This window comes from Heterodontus francisci, chromosome 15 (genome assembly GCF_036365525.1).
Source record: "Heterodontus francisci isolate sHetFra1 chromosome 15, sHetFra1.hap1, whole genome shotgun sequence".
NCBI classification, from domain to species: Eukaryota; Metazoa; Chordata; class Chondrichthyes; order Heterodontiformes; family Heterodontidae; genus Heterodontus; species Heterodontus francisci.
In genome coordinates this window covers 17,178,083-17,196,378 of record NC_090385.1, presented here as the reverse complement: position 1 = coordinate 17,196,378, position 18,296 = coordinate 17,178,083, and the positions used below count along the sequence as shown (strand labels likewise).

At 43.1% G+C, this 18,296-nt stretch overlaps 1 protein-coding gene across 4 annotated transcripts in view; it reads right to left on the bottom strand.

Annotated features, from left to right (window-relative positions):
* Nucleotides 1-18,296, bottom strand: part of LOC137377497 (CD99 antigen-like protein 2) — a 141,041-nt gene that overhangs the window by 52,204 nt on the left and 70,541 nt on the right. For all 4 annotated transcript variants that reach the window (XM_068047153.1, XM_068047154.1, XM_068047155.1 and 1 more), the window contains exons 2-3: nucleotides 16,247-16,309; nucleotides 3,847-3,888 (exon numbers count right to left, since the gene is read on the bottom strand). In XM_068047153.1, the coding sequence (XP_067903254.1) occupies nucleotides 3,847-3,888; nucleotides 16,247-16,309 (105 nt within the window). The remainder of the gene's footprint in view (nucleotides 1-3,846; nucleotides 3,889-16,246; nucleotides 16,310-18,296) is intronic.

Here is an 18,296-nt window from a genome sequence, read left to right as displayed (position 1 = left end):
ATTCGTAATGTGTATTTCTGTAAATAAATGCTTAGAAAAGTGTGTAAAAATTGTCTCCAGTTCTATCCTTCACCACTTGGCTTTCTGGACTGTGTTACGAGTGCTTCCTTTTTTTGTTAAATTATGAGGATTTGTGTGTTAAAACTGAAGAACAATTCCATAGATGCCAGAACTTTGTGTTTTTTTAAAAAAGGTCACCAGAAGGTCTTTTGGACTGAGCTTGTAAACAACAGTTCCTGGAAGAATCAAGGAGTGCTAAAAACAAGCCCTGATGGGAAGGCACCTGTTTTCAGATAATTACCTAGCAGGGTTTTTTTTGACTTGGGGAAAGATGTCTACAAAGAAGTGACAGGTCAGATTTATAGAGGTCAGGAGGCTTGACTCTTGTGACATTGTTTCCAGTTTCGCTTTGGGTAGTGAGTGGGGGTGCGGACAGTGTTACAAAAGATAGTTGGAGAAAACTTGCCAAGGGAGCAAACCTCAACTCAGCTTGTTCCATCTCTTTAAAAAAGCCTGCCAACGTTTCCATCTCTTTAAGAAGCTCTGAGAAGCAACTGTAAGAAGCAGACTGAAACTGTTGCTGCACTTTTTCTGGAAAGCCTGCCCAAACTTATCTTCAAAATTGCCAGTCAAGAACTGTTCTAGGAAGATCCCAGTGACAGTTGTCTTCGTGTACTTGGGACACCAAACCAAAACAAAGGACATGTCTCATCTTTCCATATCTTCTCTTTTTTCTTCAAGAATCAGCAAATATTTGGCCAAAGTATTCTTTTTCTTGTAAAAGCTCTAAAGAGTAAATCTCTATTTTTTTGGTTAACCGGTGTGTGTGTGCGCGCGTGTGTGAGGGGCTAAGGTAAGAAGGAAACTTTCATATTTCAATCTGTGTGTTAATGCGTTGCATCGTTACTGGTTAAAACTTTTTTATAATAAACTGAAAATGTTGTTGTTTATTAAAGAAACCTGGTTGGTTTGCCTTATTCTGGGACAAATATAGACTATCTTAGCAACTGGAAAAAAATTTAAATATATGTTGTGACCCGTGGAGAAGTGGAACTAGAATGAACAGTGCACTCCTCCCGCCTCAGTCAGAACAACTAGAACAGATGACACTGGCAAGATCGCATTTATTTTGCAATTCTAGATGTGCTGAGGTGGTGGTAGTGGCCGCTGTGTAAATGACTTGCATTTCAGAGGGCAGATTTGCTTTCCTAAAAGACTTCGGTGGGATTTTCAAACCATCAGCAGCTTGCAAATTTTCAGATTAACTGAATTCAATTTTGCAACTTGCCATGGTGGGAAATTAACCCACAATATCTGGTTTGCTAGTCAGCTAAAATAATCTCTAAACTACTGTGGATAAAATGTGTGGAACCTGGAGTATTCATTTCAATGCTGACCACAAATAAAAAGCTGTCCATAACCTTAAAGCCCAATTTAAAAGAATAGTTTGCTTGCAAACAGTTTGTTACCAAGATTTCTGAACTGTGTACCGTAGTGTTGGAGATAAATTCATCTTGTGATACTGCAGGGCAGTTGCTCTCTCAGTGGAGGCACTGTGTGTCTGCAGCCTTGATACCATCGATTACAAAGCTGGACGTTCATCAGTTTCAGGCAGTGTCCTGAGGGTGCAAATCTCAGATTAAAACAAAGACTGTTGGAGGGATCCTGATGAGCTGGCTCACATTCTCAGATAAAACCAAAATCTTCCCAAATAGGATTGATTTCTCCCATTAATGTAAAACCCACCACAGAAAGGGCACAAGACATGACGTATGAACATATGAATTAGGACCAGCAGTAGGCCACTACCCTTCGAGCCTGCTCCGCCGTTCAATAAGTTCATGGCTGAACTGATTTCTCCACATTACCACCTACTCTTGATAACCTTTTACCCCCTTGTAAATCAAGAATCTATCTACCTCTGCCTTAAAAATATTCAGAGACTCTGCTTCCACTGCCTTTTGAGGAAGAGAATTCCAAAGGCACACGACCCTCTGAGAGAATAAATTTCTCCTCATCTCTGTCTTAAATGGGCGACCAATTATTTTTAAATAGTGAACCCCAGTTCTAGATTCTCCCACAAGGGGAAACATCCTTTCCACATCAACCCTGTCAAGACCCCTCAAGATCTTATATGTTTCAATCAAGTCACCTCTTACTCTTCTAAATTCCACCGGATACAAGCCTAGCCTGTCCAATCTTTCCCATAAGACAGCCCGCCCATTCCAGGTAGTAATCTAGTAAACCTTCTCTGTACTGCCTCCAACACATTTACATCCTTCCTTAAATAAGGAGACCAATACTGTACACAGTACTCCAGATGTGGTCTCACCAATGCCCTGTATAGCTGAAGCATAACCTCCCTACTTTTGTATTCAATTTCCCTCACAATAAATGATAACATTCTATTAGCTTTCCTAATTACTTGCTGTCCCTGCATACTAACCTTTTGCGATTCATGCACTCGGACACCCAGATCCCTCTGCAACTCAGAGCTCTGCAATCTCTCACCATTTAGATAATATGCCTCTCTGCCAAAAAGGACAATTTCACACTTTCCCACATTATACTCCATCTGTCAGGTCTTTGCCCACTTACTTCACCTATCTATATCCCTTTGTAGCCTCCTTATGTCCTGTTCATAAGTTACTTTCCTACCTATCTTTGTGTTATCAGCATATTTAGCAACCATATGTTCGGTCCCTTCATCCAAGTCATTTATATAAATTGCAAAAGGTTGAGGCCCCAGCACAGATCACTGTCGCACACCACTCGTTACATCTTGCCAATCAGAAAATGACCCATTTATGCCTACTCTCTGATTCCTGTTAGCTGGCCAATCTTCTATCCATGCCAATATGTTACTCCCTACACCGTGAGCTTTTATTTTCTGCAATAACCTTTGATGTGGTACCTTATCAAATGCCTTCTGGAAATCTAAGTACAATACATCCACCCTTTTATCACATATTGTGACATAATTCATACAACCCAACAGAAATGTTTTATTCAATGTACAAGTTTCCCAACAGTTCCAGAATTTAGATGTCTAAATTGGTTACATGACCATTTTAGCCTCTCCTTCCTTCAAAATGTGCAAGTTGTTTCAATCAGAGTTAAAATTGTGGTAAAACAAATTTTACAGTAATTGTAGTTGCACTATCACTAAGTGCTACGGACATGGTCCATGGTGGCAGTAGTGTTTTGCATCGTGCAAAGTGAGCATAATTTTTTCCTCCATTTTGCACAGACCAGTGAAGAAATACCTCCTTTAAGCCTCTCCTACCCTAGTCCATTTTTTCTTCAAAAGTAATTCCAGCAGACCACAATCACATGGAAATGACTATATATCAGTTGACACAAATACAACCTTCATGCAACTTGAATTCAATCAAGTTGTGCCATGGACTGCTCTGGTCACCATAGAATCATACAGTATAGGAGGCAGCCATTCGGCCCATCATATCTGTGCCAGCTCTTGTAACAGTTACCCCCTCCCCTACTCTTTCCCCATAGCCGTGAAAATTTCTCCCTTTTCAAGTATAAATCCAATTTCCCTTTTGAAAGTTATTATCGAATTCGCTTCCACCACCCTTTCAGACAGGGCATTTCAGATAATATATTGTTGCGTTAACGAAAATTAAATGTCTCACAAACTGTCTGGATGCATTTTCTGCTGCTTATTTATCCAACCAACATCAAGCAGTGTGGAATAATCTGAGGAAGTGAATACAGAGGGCTCGAAGGGCCGTGTGGCCTGCTCCTGCTCCTAATTCGTATGTAAGATGCCTGAAGCAGTTCTTTCAAAGTTAAACTGTGCATCACATTAGCCTTGAAAGCACTCACCTATGCCTGCCCCACCTGAGGGATTGCGAGGTTTCACAGGAGCTGTTGAGAAAATAAACTTTCTGTTACTGATGTACACTGCATTACAGAGAAACACCGTAAAGATCCTGTAGGTTACACTCAGGCAATGCGTCCACCAGCATCTTCATTTAGCTCATGCAGAATCAGCTGCAACTACTGGGATTATTTAGAAAAGACAAGCACTTCTGTGGTAGTATCATAGCATTGTGTTGGCTTGCGAATGAATGCTCTGTGCATTGCACCAATAGAGTGGCTGGATGCAGCTTTACATCCATTATTCCCACAAAGCAAGTTCCTTTTTTTTCCCAAAATATACTTTATTCATAAAAATCTGTAAAAATTACATTGCCAAACAGTTTCAAAACAGCACCAAAAAATACAAACATTGCAAGGGAGATCAGTTTCCTTCAATACTATCATGAGTTTCTTCACAACCCTTCCGCTTCACAATTGTCATGCCAATTACAGTTTTACATTTACTGCAATTGAAAATATTAACGATACAGTTCGAGGGGTTTCCCATGGATCCAGCCCCTCAGTTCAGCTTGGTGGGGGGACCTTACACTGTGGTCTTTCCCCATTGAGCCTTTGCTGTGGCTGCCCCAAGCTTTAGTGCGTCCCTCAGCACGTAGTCCTAGACCTTGGAATGTGCCAGTCTGCAACATTCGGTGGTGGACAACTCTTTGCGCTGGAAGACCAGCAAGTTTCGGGCAGACCAAAGGGCGTCTTTCACCGAATTGATAGTCCTCCAGCAGCAGTTGATGTTTGTCTCGTTGTGCGTCCCTGGGAACAGCCCGTAGAGCACAGACTCCTGTGTTACAGAGCTGCTTGGAATGAAGCTTGACAAAAACCACTGCATCTCTTTCCACACCTGCTTTGCGAAGACACATTCCAGGAGGAGGTGGGCGACCGTCTCTTCCCCACCACAGCCAACGCGGGGGCACTATGTGGAGGGGGCGAGACTTCGGGTGTGCATGAAGGATCTGACGGGGAGGGCCCTTCTCACCACCAGCCAAGCTACGTCTTGGTGCTTGTTTGAAAGTTCTGGTGATGAGGCATTCCGCCAAATAACTTTGACGGTCTGCTCGGGGAACCATCCGACAGGATCCACCGTCTCCTTTTCCCGTAGGGCCTTGAGGACATTCCGTGCAGACCACTGCCTGATGGACCGGTGGTCAAAGGTGTTTTCCCGCAGAAACTGCTCCACGAAGGATAGGTGGTACGGCACGGCCCAACTGCATGGAGCGTTCCGCGGCAATGTGTCCAGGCCCATCCTTCGCAACACCGGGGACAGATAGAACCTCAGCACGTAGTGACACTTGGAGTTTGCGTACTGGAGATCTACACACAGCTTGATGCAGTCGCACACGAAAGCGGTCATCAGGATGAGGGCCACGTTGGGTACATTTTTCCCGCCCTTATCCAGAGATTTGAACATCGTGTCCCTCCGGACCCGGTCCATTTTAGATCCCCAGACGAAGCGGAAAATGGCTCGGGTGACTGCCACAGCGCAGGAGTGGGGTATGGGCCAGACCTGCGCCACGTAGAGCAACAACATGAGCGCCTCGCACCTGATGACCAGGTTCTTGCCCACAATGGAGAGAGATCGCTGCCCCCACATGCCCAACTTTTGTCGTACCTTGGCTACTCGCTCCTCCCATGTTTTGGTGCACGCCCCGGCCCTTCCGAACCATATCCCCAGCACCTTCAGGTAATCTGCCCTGACGGCGAAGGGGACAAAGGATCGGTCAGCCCAGTTCCCAAAGAACATAGCCTCGCTCTTGCCGTGGTTAACTTTGGCTCCCGAGGCCAGTTCGAACTGGTCGCAGACGCTCATCAGTCTGCGCACGGACAGCGGATCCGAGCAGAAGACGGCGACGTCATCCATGTCCAGGGAGGTTTTGACCTGAGTGCCTCCGCTGCCTGGGATTGTCACCCCTCTTATGCTCGCATCCTTCCTAATAGACTCAGCAAAGGGTTCAATACAGCAAACAAACAAGACCGGGGAGAGAGGACAGCCCTGTCTGACTCCAGATTTGATCGGGAAACTTTCCGATTCCCACCCGTTGATTGAGACTGCGCTACTGATGTTTGTGTAGAGCAGTTGGATCCAATTGCAGATTCCCTCCCCAAACCCCATTTTGGAAAGCACGTCCATCATGTAGGTGTGCGATATCACAGCTAGGCTACGAGGCAACAAAATGAGTGATGGGGTCAGAAAGCATGTCACCTCAGGGTGCTCCTGCCTGTCCCTACTTTCAGTTGTCAAGTGGCAACATTAAAGAACAAAGATGCAACAGAAAACAACAGAAGAGGAAATTAAATATAATACTCTATTTTGAAATGTAAAGAAGTCACATGAATCTTGCCATAAAAGCCAGATTTCTCCTTCAGACGTTAACAGTTCTATGTAAAGAAAGACCTGCATTTGCATTTATAGGGCTGAATTTAATGGGCCCCCTGGAGATAGGCTCTAGGAGGGGGGCCAATAGAATTGCGACGAGAGGTGGGGTGGGGGAGGGGGTGGGGGAAGGGTGGCAGAGGGCCCATCACCATGCAATTAAGTCACGGGCGGGAAGGGCTGAAGAGGACTTACCCACCCAGAGACCACTTGAGGCCCTTGAGGCGATAATCATGGGGGATTTTAATCTACATTTCGACTGGAAAAATCAAAAGGGCAAAGGTAGCCTAGATGAGGAGCTCATAGAATGTTTTCAGGATAGTTTTTTTTAGAACAGCACATTCTGGAGTCAACCAGAGAGCAGGCTATACTATACCTGGTATTGTGCAACAAGATAGGATTAATTAATGACCTCATTGTGAACTCGCCCCTAGGCAGCAGTGATCGTAATATGATTGAATTTTACATTCAGTTTGTGGGACAGAAGAGTGGGTCTAAGACTAGTATTTTAAACTTCAAAAAGGGTAATTATGAGGGCATGAAACCATAGCTAGCTAAAGTGAACTGGCAAATTAGGTTAAGGGATAGGTCAACAGAGATGCAGTGGCAGACATTTAAGGGGATATTTCAGAATACACAGAATAAATGCATTCCAACGATGGGTGGCAGGTCAGAAGACTGGACACAACATAAAGAATGACGAAGAGATTAATAAGGAGGGAAAAATTAGAGTACAAGAGAAAGCTAGCTAGAAATATAAAAACAGATAATAAGAGTTTCTATAGATATTTAAAACAGAAAAGAGTTAACAAAGTGAGTAGTGGTCCTAGAGAAAGTGAGTCTGGGGAATTAACATGGAAAATAAGGAGATGGCAGATGAATTGAACAGGTACTTTGCATTGGTCTTCACTATGGAGGATACAAGTCACATTCCAGAAATAGTTGTAAATCAGGAAATGGAAGCAAGGGAGGAACTCAAGAAAATTACAATCACCAGGGAAGTAGTACTGAGCAAACAGTTGGAGCTGTGGGCTGACAGTCCCCGGGTCTTGATGGACTTCATCCTAGGTTCTTAAAAGAAGTGGCTAGTTGATGAGTTGGTTTTAATTTTTCAAAATTCCCTAGATTCGGGGAGGATTCTATTAGATTGGAAAATCACGAATGTAACTCCTTTATTCAAAAAGGGAGGGAGACAGAAAGCAGGAAACTACAGGCCAGTTAACTTAACATCTGTCTTAGGGAAAATGTTAGAAGCTATTCTTAAAGATGTTATAGCAGGGCACTTAGAAAAATTCAAGGTAATCTGGCAGAGTCAACATGGTTTTGTGAAAGGGAAATCATGTTTAATCAATTTATTAGAGTTCTTTGAAGAAGTAACATGTGCTGTGGATAAAGGGGAACCAATGGATGTACTGTACTTAGATTTCTAAAAGGCATTTGATAAGGCGCCACATCAAAGGTAACTGTGGAAAATAAAAGCTCATGGTATAGCGGGTAACATATTGGCATGGATAGAAGATTGGCTAGCTATCAGGGAAAAGAGAGTAGGCATAAATGGGTCATTTTCTGATTGCTGTGGCACACCACTCATTACATCTTGCCAATCAGTGCTGGAGCCTCAACCTTTTACAATTTATATAAATGACTTGGATGAAGAGACTGAAGGTATGGCTGCTAACTTTGCTGATGACACAAAGATAGGTAGGAAAGTAACTTATGAACAGAACATAAGGGGGCTAACAAAGGGATATAGATAGGTTAAGTGAACGGGCAAAGATCTGACAGATAGAGTATAATGTGGGAAAGTGTGAAATTGCCCATTTTGACAGGAAGAATAAAAAAATAAGCATATTATCTAAATGGTGAGAGATTGCAGAGCTCTGAGGTACAGAGGGACCTGGGTGTCCTAGTGCATGAATTGCAAAAGGTTAGTATGCAGGTACAAGTAATTAGGAAAGCTAATAGAATGTTATCGTTTATCACGAGGGGAATTGAATACAAAAGTAGGGAGGTTATGCTACAGTTATACAGGGTATTGGTGAGACCACATCTGGAGTACTGTGTACAGTACTGGTCTCCTTATTTACGCAAGGATATAAATGCATTGGAGGCAGTACACAGAAGGTTTACTAGATTAATACTTGGAATGGATGGGTGTCTTATGAGGAAAGGTTGGACAGGTTAGGCTTGTATCTGCTGGAATTCAGAAGAGTAAGAGGCGACTTGATTGAAACATAGAAGATACTGAGGGGTCTTGACAGGGTGGATGTGGAAAGGATGTTTTCTTTTGTGGGAGAATCTAGAACTAGGGTTTACTGTTTAAAAATAATTGGTTGCCCATTTAAGACAGAGATGAGGAGGAATTTTTTTCTCTCAGAGGGTCGAGAGCCTTTGGAACTCTCTTCCTCAAAAGGCAGTGGAAGCAGAGTCTTTAAATAGTTTTAAGGCAGAGGTAGATAGATTCTTGATAAGCAAGAGGGTGAAAGGTTATCGGGAGTAGGCGGGAATGTGGAGTTGAGATTGTAATCAGATCAGCAATGATTTTGTTAAGTGGCAGGCAGGTTCAAGGGGCCGAGTGCCTACACTTGCTCCTAATTTATATGTTCGTATATTCATATTTATGTTCGTAAGTGGCCTATTATTCATCCACTTAAGGGCCTCTTCTTGCCGCCACTGGAATTAAGCAGTGACGGGGGCCGGGGGGGAGGGGGGAGTTGGCGCCTCCAACACGCGGCGAGGTTGCCCAGTGAAACAAGGTGAATTACCTGCGGGCTTGGTGGGAGGCCTCCTCTGTGGGCAATCTGTAACCCATGGAGTGCCCCCGCAAGCAAACAACCCACCTCCCTTAACAGCAACTCCCCTGCACTCATCACCCACCCTCTTCCCCCTCCCCACTCACATCACCAGGGCCTGCCAGACTGGCACCAGCGATCCTGCCTCACATACCTGAGGTCTAGGGCCCCAGCACTGGGCCTATCCCAGATCTGGCGCAATACCAACAGTGGCTACCGCTCCCGACGACGCTGCCAATACTACAGTACTGCCGGCTCTCTGATTGGCTGTCAGGTCCATCTTTTAAGGGATTATGAACTCACATTCTCAGGTTTGCAAGTCCACAAAACCACAACATCACTGTACAAAGGGATGTGAAATACTCGGCTGGGAAACCTGTGGTGTATTTCTGTTTTTGAAGTGTGACTAAATGCATTTGCTCCTTTAGCATTTGAATCGAGACTAATTTTTTTAGTTTGAAAAAGCAATTCTGCTGTGTTTAAAGTATGAGACTCTGAACCTATTAGTCAGATTATTAAAGGCGAGTTAAAGGTGTCAGAGGTGAGCTTAGAAAGAATTTACTGATTCCAATCAACCTCAATTTGAACTTAGTCTATCGCTTTAAGGTAATGATGCGCTGCATAAAAAGCTGGATATTTCATCTGTTCTGTGTGAGTCATTCATGTAGTTATCCTAAAGGGAAGGATGACCAGTGTGGCTTTAGTTTTATTTTATGCAATTTAAATTGTCTAGTTACAAAGTACATTTCAGTTGTGATTAAACTTTTGAGTTAATTGAGTTATTTTTAAACTAACTATTTTAGCTATTTAGGATTTACAAAAACTGCACTGTTCTTGTTTCATGGGGTTCTGTCAGTAGCTCGAAACCAACCAGTGTGGGCCATATTCATTCATTTTTTAAAATCATTTTCTGCTGTTGTTTTGTTGTATGTGCCCATGAGCCACGAAAGACAGAACAGGTAAGGAAGATGGAACCTAATTGAATAATACACACAATAATATCTTTCCAGTCCATGTATTCCCTCTTTTGCTTTCTCCTCATTTTATTCAATGTATAATTTACTGATAGATGATTGTTGTCTGTTTCGGTATCACTTTTTTGAAAAAAAGGATGGAATTAATTACACAGAAATGCATAGAATAAATAAAGCACAGAAGAGGACATTGAGCCCAACTAGTCTGTGCTTATACGCCCCATGGGTCTTCCCCCATTCCATCTACTTCATCTTAGCCTTTCAACACATCTTTCCATTCTTTTTCTCTCATGTATTGGTCTAATTTCCTTTCAAAAGCATCTAAGCTTTTTGCCTCAACTTGTGTTAGCAAGTTCCACATTACTCTGAGTACATTTCACTTTATTGCTCCATTGGATTTATTAGTAACTAGCTCGTCTTCATGGCCCTTAGTTTTAGATTCTCCCATAAGTGGAAACTTTTTTTCCACATCTACCTTATCCAAACCTTTCACTATTTTAAATAGTTCTATCAAGTCACCTCTAAGCCAACTTTTTTTTAAAGAAAAATAAGCCCTAACCTGTTCACTCTTTCCCAATAGCTGTAATCTCTCAGTTCTGGGAATTGCACAGCAAATCATAGGAAAATTAAGCAATGTTCACATCCCTTTCTGTCACCCCTTCCCCTCCACCAACACACAGGCACACAGAATGACAGAAAAGTGATTTTGGAGAGAATTTTAAACAATGCACAATTGGAATGATAAGTATGTTTACTGGCAGCTCGCTCTTGGCATGTCGAAAAACGAATGCTCTCCTAATGACTGCAGGTGGAGCCTGCACCCTGGTTGGAGGCTTAAGAGGATTTAATGATGAATATTTTTCAGTTGGCTGAACCAGGGCAAGTGGAAATGTGATTCTAATTAGAGGCTTAGCAAGAAGCAGAGGACAATAAAAGGAATTGTGGAGGATGGAGTTTTAAGAATCACTCAGCAGTTTACCATGGGCCACTGATAATTTCAGTCCCAAAGAGGGGAAGCCCTTAAACCTAGGTCCCTTACAAAAAATAACAGATGAGCTCCCCTCATCAATTGTGCAGTGTGGATACTGATGGGTGACAGACCAAATGTAAAATGTAAGTTTTTTTGTTTGGTTTTGTAGCCTCTGGTATGTGTGCATATATAAAATATGGCTTTGTTTTTTTTTTAATCCCCCACCGTTCCCTGGAATTATTCTGGAAGGTCTTTCTGAGTGTGTCTGTGTGGAGTCAAGTGTGAAAGAACTGATTTTATTTTGTAATGGATTCGAAGATATAAATAAGAGCCTGTGCTGCTTTTTTGTGCTCCCAGCAGGGGGCACAATATGGAGGTTACAGGCTACACAATCTGTATTGAGACTTTATCCTTTTAATTTAAAAACAATCACAAGCTGTGCACTCTCTGCTGTGAGTATGGACTCCACCCTACAGGACTGGCTTTTAGGCATTTACAACTTGGTGAATTTGTGGAGAAGAGGGAACAAAACATGCCATTTTATTGTTTTGCTTTGTCAATATTTTGTAATAGTGCAGTGTTCCTGTGACCTTGTAGACATGTAGAAACTCAACAGCAATTTGGGTAATAGCACATTGTGTTGTGACCGCTGTCCAGTAACAAACTGCTTGGTGTTTGGCCAAAACCATCCATGCTCAACAAGAACTGGATGTGAGATTTCAAGTCATGAGTAATAAACATGAGGTATCATCTTGGGGCCAAAAACATAAGTGTGGTTAAAATCAGTAAGCGGAGTCTGTCACATGTACCACAAGGGAAAGCCAAGTGCCATTAATATCCTTCCCTCCTCATTCTATTTTGTTCCTGGCTGTGGGATTTGTAAGTATTTTGTCTGGCTCTCAAGGGACAGAAAGTAAAATATAATAGCAGTGTTATTGTAAAACGTACAGCAGTTGTGAAAGCCTGATACAATAGAGAGTATTCGAATTCTCTAATTACTCTATTAGAGAGTATTCTGAATGCTGGGATAGTTATAACTCCATTACAATCTGCTTTTTTTCTCTCACTATCCAGGAAAATAAATTGGGGGGGGGGGGGAGGGGTGGTTTGTGAAGACTTGTCAGCATAATGTATACATTTGCTAATCCTAAATAATCCCTTTCATAAAACTGCTGATAAATGGAGTGGGGTAGTGGAAGGGGATGGTAATTGGTAGACCAGATTTCACTGATATTTAAATGTGTTCAGCACTTGGGAACTTCAACATGCATCTTGGTCATCTAATAATAAGCAGACTGCAGCTGGTGGGAAGGGGGAATGTTTTGTCTAATCAACCAAGCTATTCTCCTGTATGTGATGGTGGCTAACGGAGCACCAGAAGAGGAATGGGGATAATCCAGGAATAACTACAGAAAGGGAAACATTTGAGACACTTGACAGTTACTGCTGCAAAGTGAGTGATCCTGGACACCATCCAAATGAAACCAGGGCTTTAATGCCAGAGGGAACAGCGCCTCCGGAAATGGAGCAGATTTGCTTCTGCTTTATGTAGCCGAACTGGAAGCATGTGTGTTCTAGATGTTGCACACGCTGGATTTGTTTCCTTGTTCTTGTTAAATTGTTTTTCCACAAACTTGGGCTGCTGACTCCCTTGAGTGAACTTGGCTTCAGATGAGCAGATTTGATGCTGGCAGCTGCGTCAAAACTCCTATGGAATCGTCTCTGGTGAGCCCTTATTAGACTCCGTCTTCAGCAATATTTTACTACTGCCTTGGCCAAAAGGAATGTCACAAGGTTAATCGGTAATGAAGAACTCCTTTCATTGCAATCTTTTGTGCTGTTCAGCTGCGTGGTTTTGCTTAAGCTGCAGTAGCAGTTTGGCTGTAACAGCACGAACTCACATGCACTTAACTAGGCATTAGAGAAGCACCTGAGCAGAAATATTCACAGCACTCTCATTAGACTGTACTTCCGTTAACTTCAATTCAGTTATGGATATGGAGGAGCAGGATATATTAGTCAGCACAGCACAGGCCGGGTGGGGGGGGTGGCTTTGAACTTCCACATCCCCAACCCCACAAACCCTGCATTTCAATAAACCCACAGTCAGTAAAAATAAATCAACTGTTCCACACCCCCCACAATGTATTTTTTCCACTTGCCCAGCAATATACTCGCAACGGCCTTTATGGGCGGCACAGTGGTTAGCACCGCAGCCTCACAGCTCCAGGGACCCGGGTTCAATTCTGGGTACTGCCTGTGTGGAGTTTGCAAGTTCTCCCTGTGACTGCGTGGGTTTTCGCCGGGTGCTCCAGTTTCCTCCCACAGCCAAAGACTTGCAGGTGATAGGTAAATTGGCCATTGTAAATTGCCCCTAGTGTAGGTAGGGAATATGGGATTACTGTAGGGTTAGTATAAATGGGTGGTTGTTGGTCGGCACAGACTCGGTGGGCCGAAGGGCCTGTTTCAGTGCTGTATCTATAAATAAAATAAATAAAAATACGAGGTGTGCGCATGCACACGCTCAGAAAAAATGATAACGGGCCATGTCATCATAACCAACTCCTCATTTTGGTTTAATATACAAGGAATTGTTTCAATGAGGGATGGGCCATCTTGGAATATTCAAGCTAAGAACACTTCTGATGCGCTGTACTGTTAAAATTGTCATTGCAACTTACATTTGTTTTTAAACTATATCAGAAGGTGTAAAAATAAACTGGTCCATTTAGGAACTGGTTCTCTTCCGCGCTTTTAAGAATTAAGTAACCCCTCAATGACTGTAGCGACTAGTGCTGGCTCCTCAGAGGCAGGTCTGGATGCAAGGGGGAACTGGGCTGGCATTTGACAGATGTAATTTAATATGCATAAATGTAGTGTGTAGAAGGGTTGGAATAACACCAAGCATGTGTATACCATGCAGGGTTTAGTTTAGTTTTAGAGATACAGCACTGAAACAGGCCCTTCGGCCCACCGAGTCTGTGCCGACCATCAACCACCCATTTATACTAATCCTACACTAATCCCATATTCCTACCATATCCCCACCTGTCCCTATATTTCCCTACCACCTACCTATACTAGGGGCAATTTATAATGACCAATTAACCTATCAACCTGCAAGTCTTTGGCATGTGGAGGAAACCGGAGCACCCGGAGGAAACCCACGCAGACACAGGGAGAACTTGCAAACTCCACACAGGCAGTACCCAGAATTGAACCCGGGTCGCTGGAGCTGTGAGGCTGAGGTGCTAACCACTGCGCCACTGTGAACATCAAGAATATTCAGCAGAAAATTTGGTACACTAACTTCTTAAGATTCACAGCAAGTAATCGTGTGGCTATAACAAACAAATATGCATATTTGATCTATTTCTAGAACAACAGAACACAAAAAACACTATACAGAGTCCTTATCTAGTCTCATCCAGAATACTACGTCTAGTTTTGGTCTCCTCACATGGTGGGTGATAGAGGCCCTGGAAGGGGTTCAGAAGTGAGTCACTAGATTAATAACTAGTTTAAAAAGGATGTTCTTGCCATGGAGGGAGTGCAAGGAAGATTTACTAGGCTGATTCCTGGAATGGCAGGATTGACGTATGAGGAGCGACTGGGTCGACTAGGCCTATATTCACTAGAGTTTAGAAGAATGAGAGGGGATCTCAGAGAAATCTATAAAATTCTAACAGGACTAGACAGGCTAGATGCAGGGAGGATGTTCCCGATGGCTGGGGAGTCCAGAACCAGGGGTCACAGTCTCAGGATACAGGGTACGCCATTTAGAACTGAGATGAGGAGAAATTTCTTCACTCAGAGGATGGTGAACCTGTGGAATTCTCTACTGCAGAAGGCAGTGGACGCCAAGTCATTAAATATATTCAAGAAGGAGATAGATATATTTCTTAATGCCAAAGGTATCAAGGGATATGGGGAGAAAGTGGGAACAGGGTACTGAATTAGACGATCAGCCATGATCTTTTTTGAATGGCGGAGCAGGCCTGATGGGCCGAATGGCCTACTCCAGCTCCTATTTTCTATGTTTCTACGGTTTCATTAGAATCAGCAAAAGGAATGTGATTGTTTTGCCCTTTTTCTTGCAAATTGTTCATCTAGCAATTGATTGGCTGTACCAGCATTCAAATTGGAACCTCTTGTACGTTTTGAAGCTATAACATTGCTGAGCCAAGTCTTTCCACTCTCTCTAAAAGAAAAAGGAGACTTCAGGGAGATTTAATTAATATCTTTAGGACAACAAAAGATTTACATCTGGGCCATGTAGATGAGCTATTTGAATGAGAAAGGTTAGCGCAGATCAAGGCATGTATCTTGCATGTAAGGTTAGATGTCAGGAGACTTTTATTTACAGAGGGTCATCGACCTTTTGGAATAAGTTGCCAGCTGGTGCTGCAAATGTAGATTCATTGCAAGTATTCAACTGGGAGCTGGATGAGTTCCCAGCTGTGTTAACATCACAGAGTACAAAAGGTAGACTGAGTCCACCAGATCTTGTTTGATCTCTGCGCGTTAGACGAATTTTCCAGACTTCCTCACCCAACCCCCCTTTTTTCCCCCTCATTGTGCCCCTCCCAGGAGATTCCACAGCTGGGGGTGGGGGCAGTGGTAGGAAATGGGGGTCATGGTGTGATTTAGAAAACCATGACTAATGTTTTTAAGGATTGGCCACATGAAAACCCTTTCATCAAATATGGTCAAAATAGTATTGTTTTGAGCTAATGTTAAACTCTGTGGTTATTCACTGGACTGTTTATAACCAAACCCACACTGAGCCCACCCCTTAACAAGTTTACTGGAATTTTTTTCCCATCTTGTTACACTGTAGAACAACTACAGATCCCAGGCCTCTAATTGTTCTAAAACAGCTTTGGCTCTTGCCTGCCCTGACCCACCAGATAGCCAATCCCCAGCTCTTCTGGGGAATACTTTGCCTCCAATCAGCACCTATAAACTCAACAGACTAAAAGATCAAAGCTACATCATTCACTCTGGTGCCAGTGCATTAGTGCTCCAGTTTGCTGTGCAACCTCTGATCATATGCAACTTGTTGAGGTCACCAATATTGTTGAAGAGGACAGGTTTCGAATCTTTGCGCAGTTTCTATTGCAGTCTGATATTACGTCCAGCATGCAGTTTGGGTCAATCTGTTAACCTATTAGTGCTACAAAGTTTAGTGCTCAAAAAAGTCAATATTGCCAAATGTGATATAAAGCATCAGGAAACTTACATGGCTTTGTGGTGGCCTCAAAAGAGAGGGCATCGGACAAGTCGAAGTTGTCATCACCTAAAACTAAAATAAAATATAAAATATCAGATGCATCTTATAAGCATTAGATCACGTCTGTTTTTGATAGATTACTGTTAGAAGTCAATGGGTAGGAACATTTTACCAGTGGAAGCTTTCCCCAGGCATGCTCAAGATGATTAACATGCTAACCAAACACTGCCTCAGGCAGGAAAGGATACATTTCGAAGGCTTCTTCCTCAAATCCATTAATTGACAATGCTCCCTGGCAATGCCCTTCAGCGTGCACTGGACTGGAGATTTAAAGCAATTTTTAAAGTATATATATATATATATCCTCCATTCAACTGGGTACATTTCTTCACTAATTACCCAAACCAACCTCCCTAACAGGTCAAAAGTAAATCACAGCATCATCTAACCTCAGATGTCACTGGAACTTTCAAAACACCAAAGGCTCTTGGTGGGAATTCTCTACACATGTAACGTGAGAGGCCAACATAGCTGTTCTATCTTTTTTTCAGAGCATAGTGAACCATTTTCTTTTTCCAAGCCATAGTCTTATTGTAATCATCTGGTGATTATGTGCACTGGGGAGACAGTGTCATACTGGTAACGTCACTGGACTAGTAATCGAGACCTAGGCTAATGCTCTGGGGACACTGGTTCCCATTACAGCAGCTGGTGGAATTTAAATTCAATTAATAAAAATCTGGAATTGAAAGCTAATCTCAGTAATGGTGCTATGAAACTACCACTGATAGTTGTAAAAATCCATCTGGTTCAGTAATGTCCTTTAGGGAAGGAAATCCACTGTCCTTAACTGGTCTGGCCTACATGTGACTCCAGACCCACAATGTGGTTGACTCTAAACTGCCCTCTGAAATGGCCTAGCAAGACACTCAGTTGTACAAAACAGTTTAGTTTAGTTTAGTTTAGAGATACAGCACTGAAACAGGCCCTTCGGCCCACCGAGTCTGTGCCGACCATCAACCACCCATTTATACTAATCCATACACTAATTCCATATTTCTACCACATCCCCACCTGTCCCTATATTTCCCTATCACCTACCTATACGAGGGACAATTTATAATGGCCAATGTACCTATCAACCTGCAAGTCTTTGGCATGTGGGAGGAAACCGGAGCACCCGGAGGAAACCCACGCAGACACAGGGAGAACTTGCAAACTCCACACAGGCAGTACCCGGAATTGAACCCGGGTCACTGGAACTGTGAGGCTGCGGTGCTAACCACTGCGCCACTGTGTCTTCACATTCTTCCGAAAGTGTGGTGCCCAGAACTCAACTCAATACTCCAGTTGAGGCCGAACAAGTGTTTTATACAGAATTATCATAACTTTCTTGTTTTTGTACTCTATGCCCATATTTATAAAGCCCAGGATCCCATATCCTACATTAACTGCTTTCTCAACCTGCCCTGCAACCTTCTATGATTCGTTCACATATGCCCCCAGGTCCCTCTGCTCCTGCATACCCTTTAGAATTGTACCCTTTAATAAACCTGGACGGGGCACTGGAAACGACAACGGCAAACCCAGCCCTGTCAACCCTGCAAAGTTCTCATGAACATCTGGGCACTTGTACCAAAACTAGGAGACCTGTCCCATAGACTAGTCAAGCGATTGCCTGACAGTCAACTCATGGAAACATACACTACATCCAATGTCCCAGATACCCCTATCACCATCCCTGGTTATATCCTGTCCCAACAGCAGGAGAGACTCACACCATAGGTGGTGGCACAGTGGTATACAGTTGGGAGGGAGTGGCCCTGGGAGTCCTCAACGTTGACTCTGGGACCCATGAAATCTCATGGCATCAGTTAAACATGGACAAGGAACCTTCCTGCTGATTATCACCTACCGCCCTCCTTCAGCTGATGAATTAGTACTTCTCCATGTTGAATACCACTTGGAAGAATTACTGAGGGTGGTAAGGACACAGAATTTACTCTGGGTGGGGCACTTCAATGTCCATCACCAAGAGTGACTCGGTAGCACTGCTACT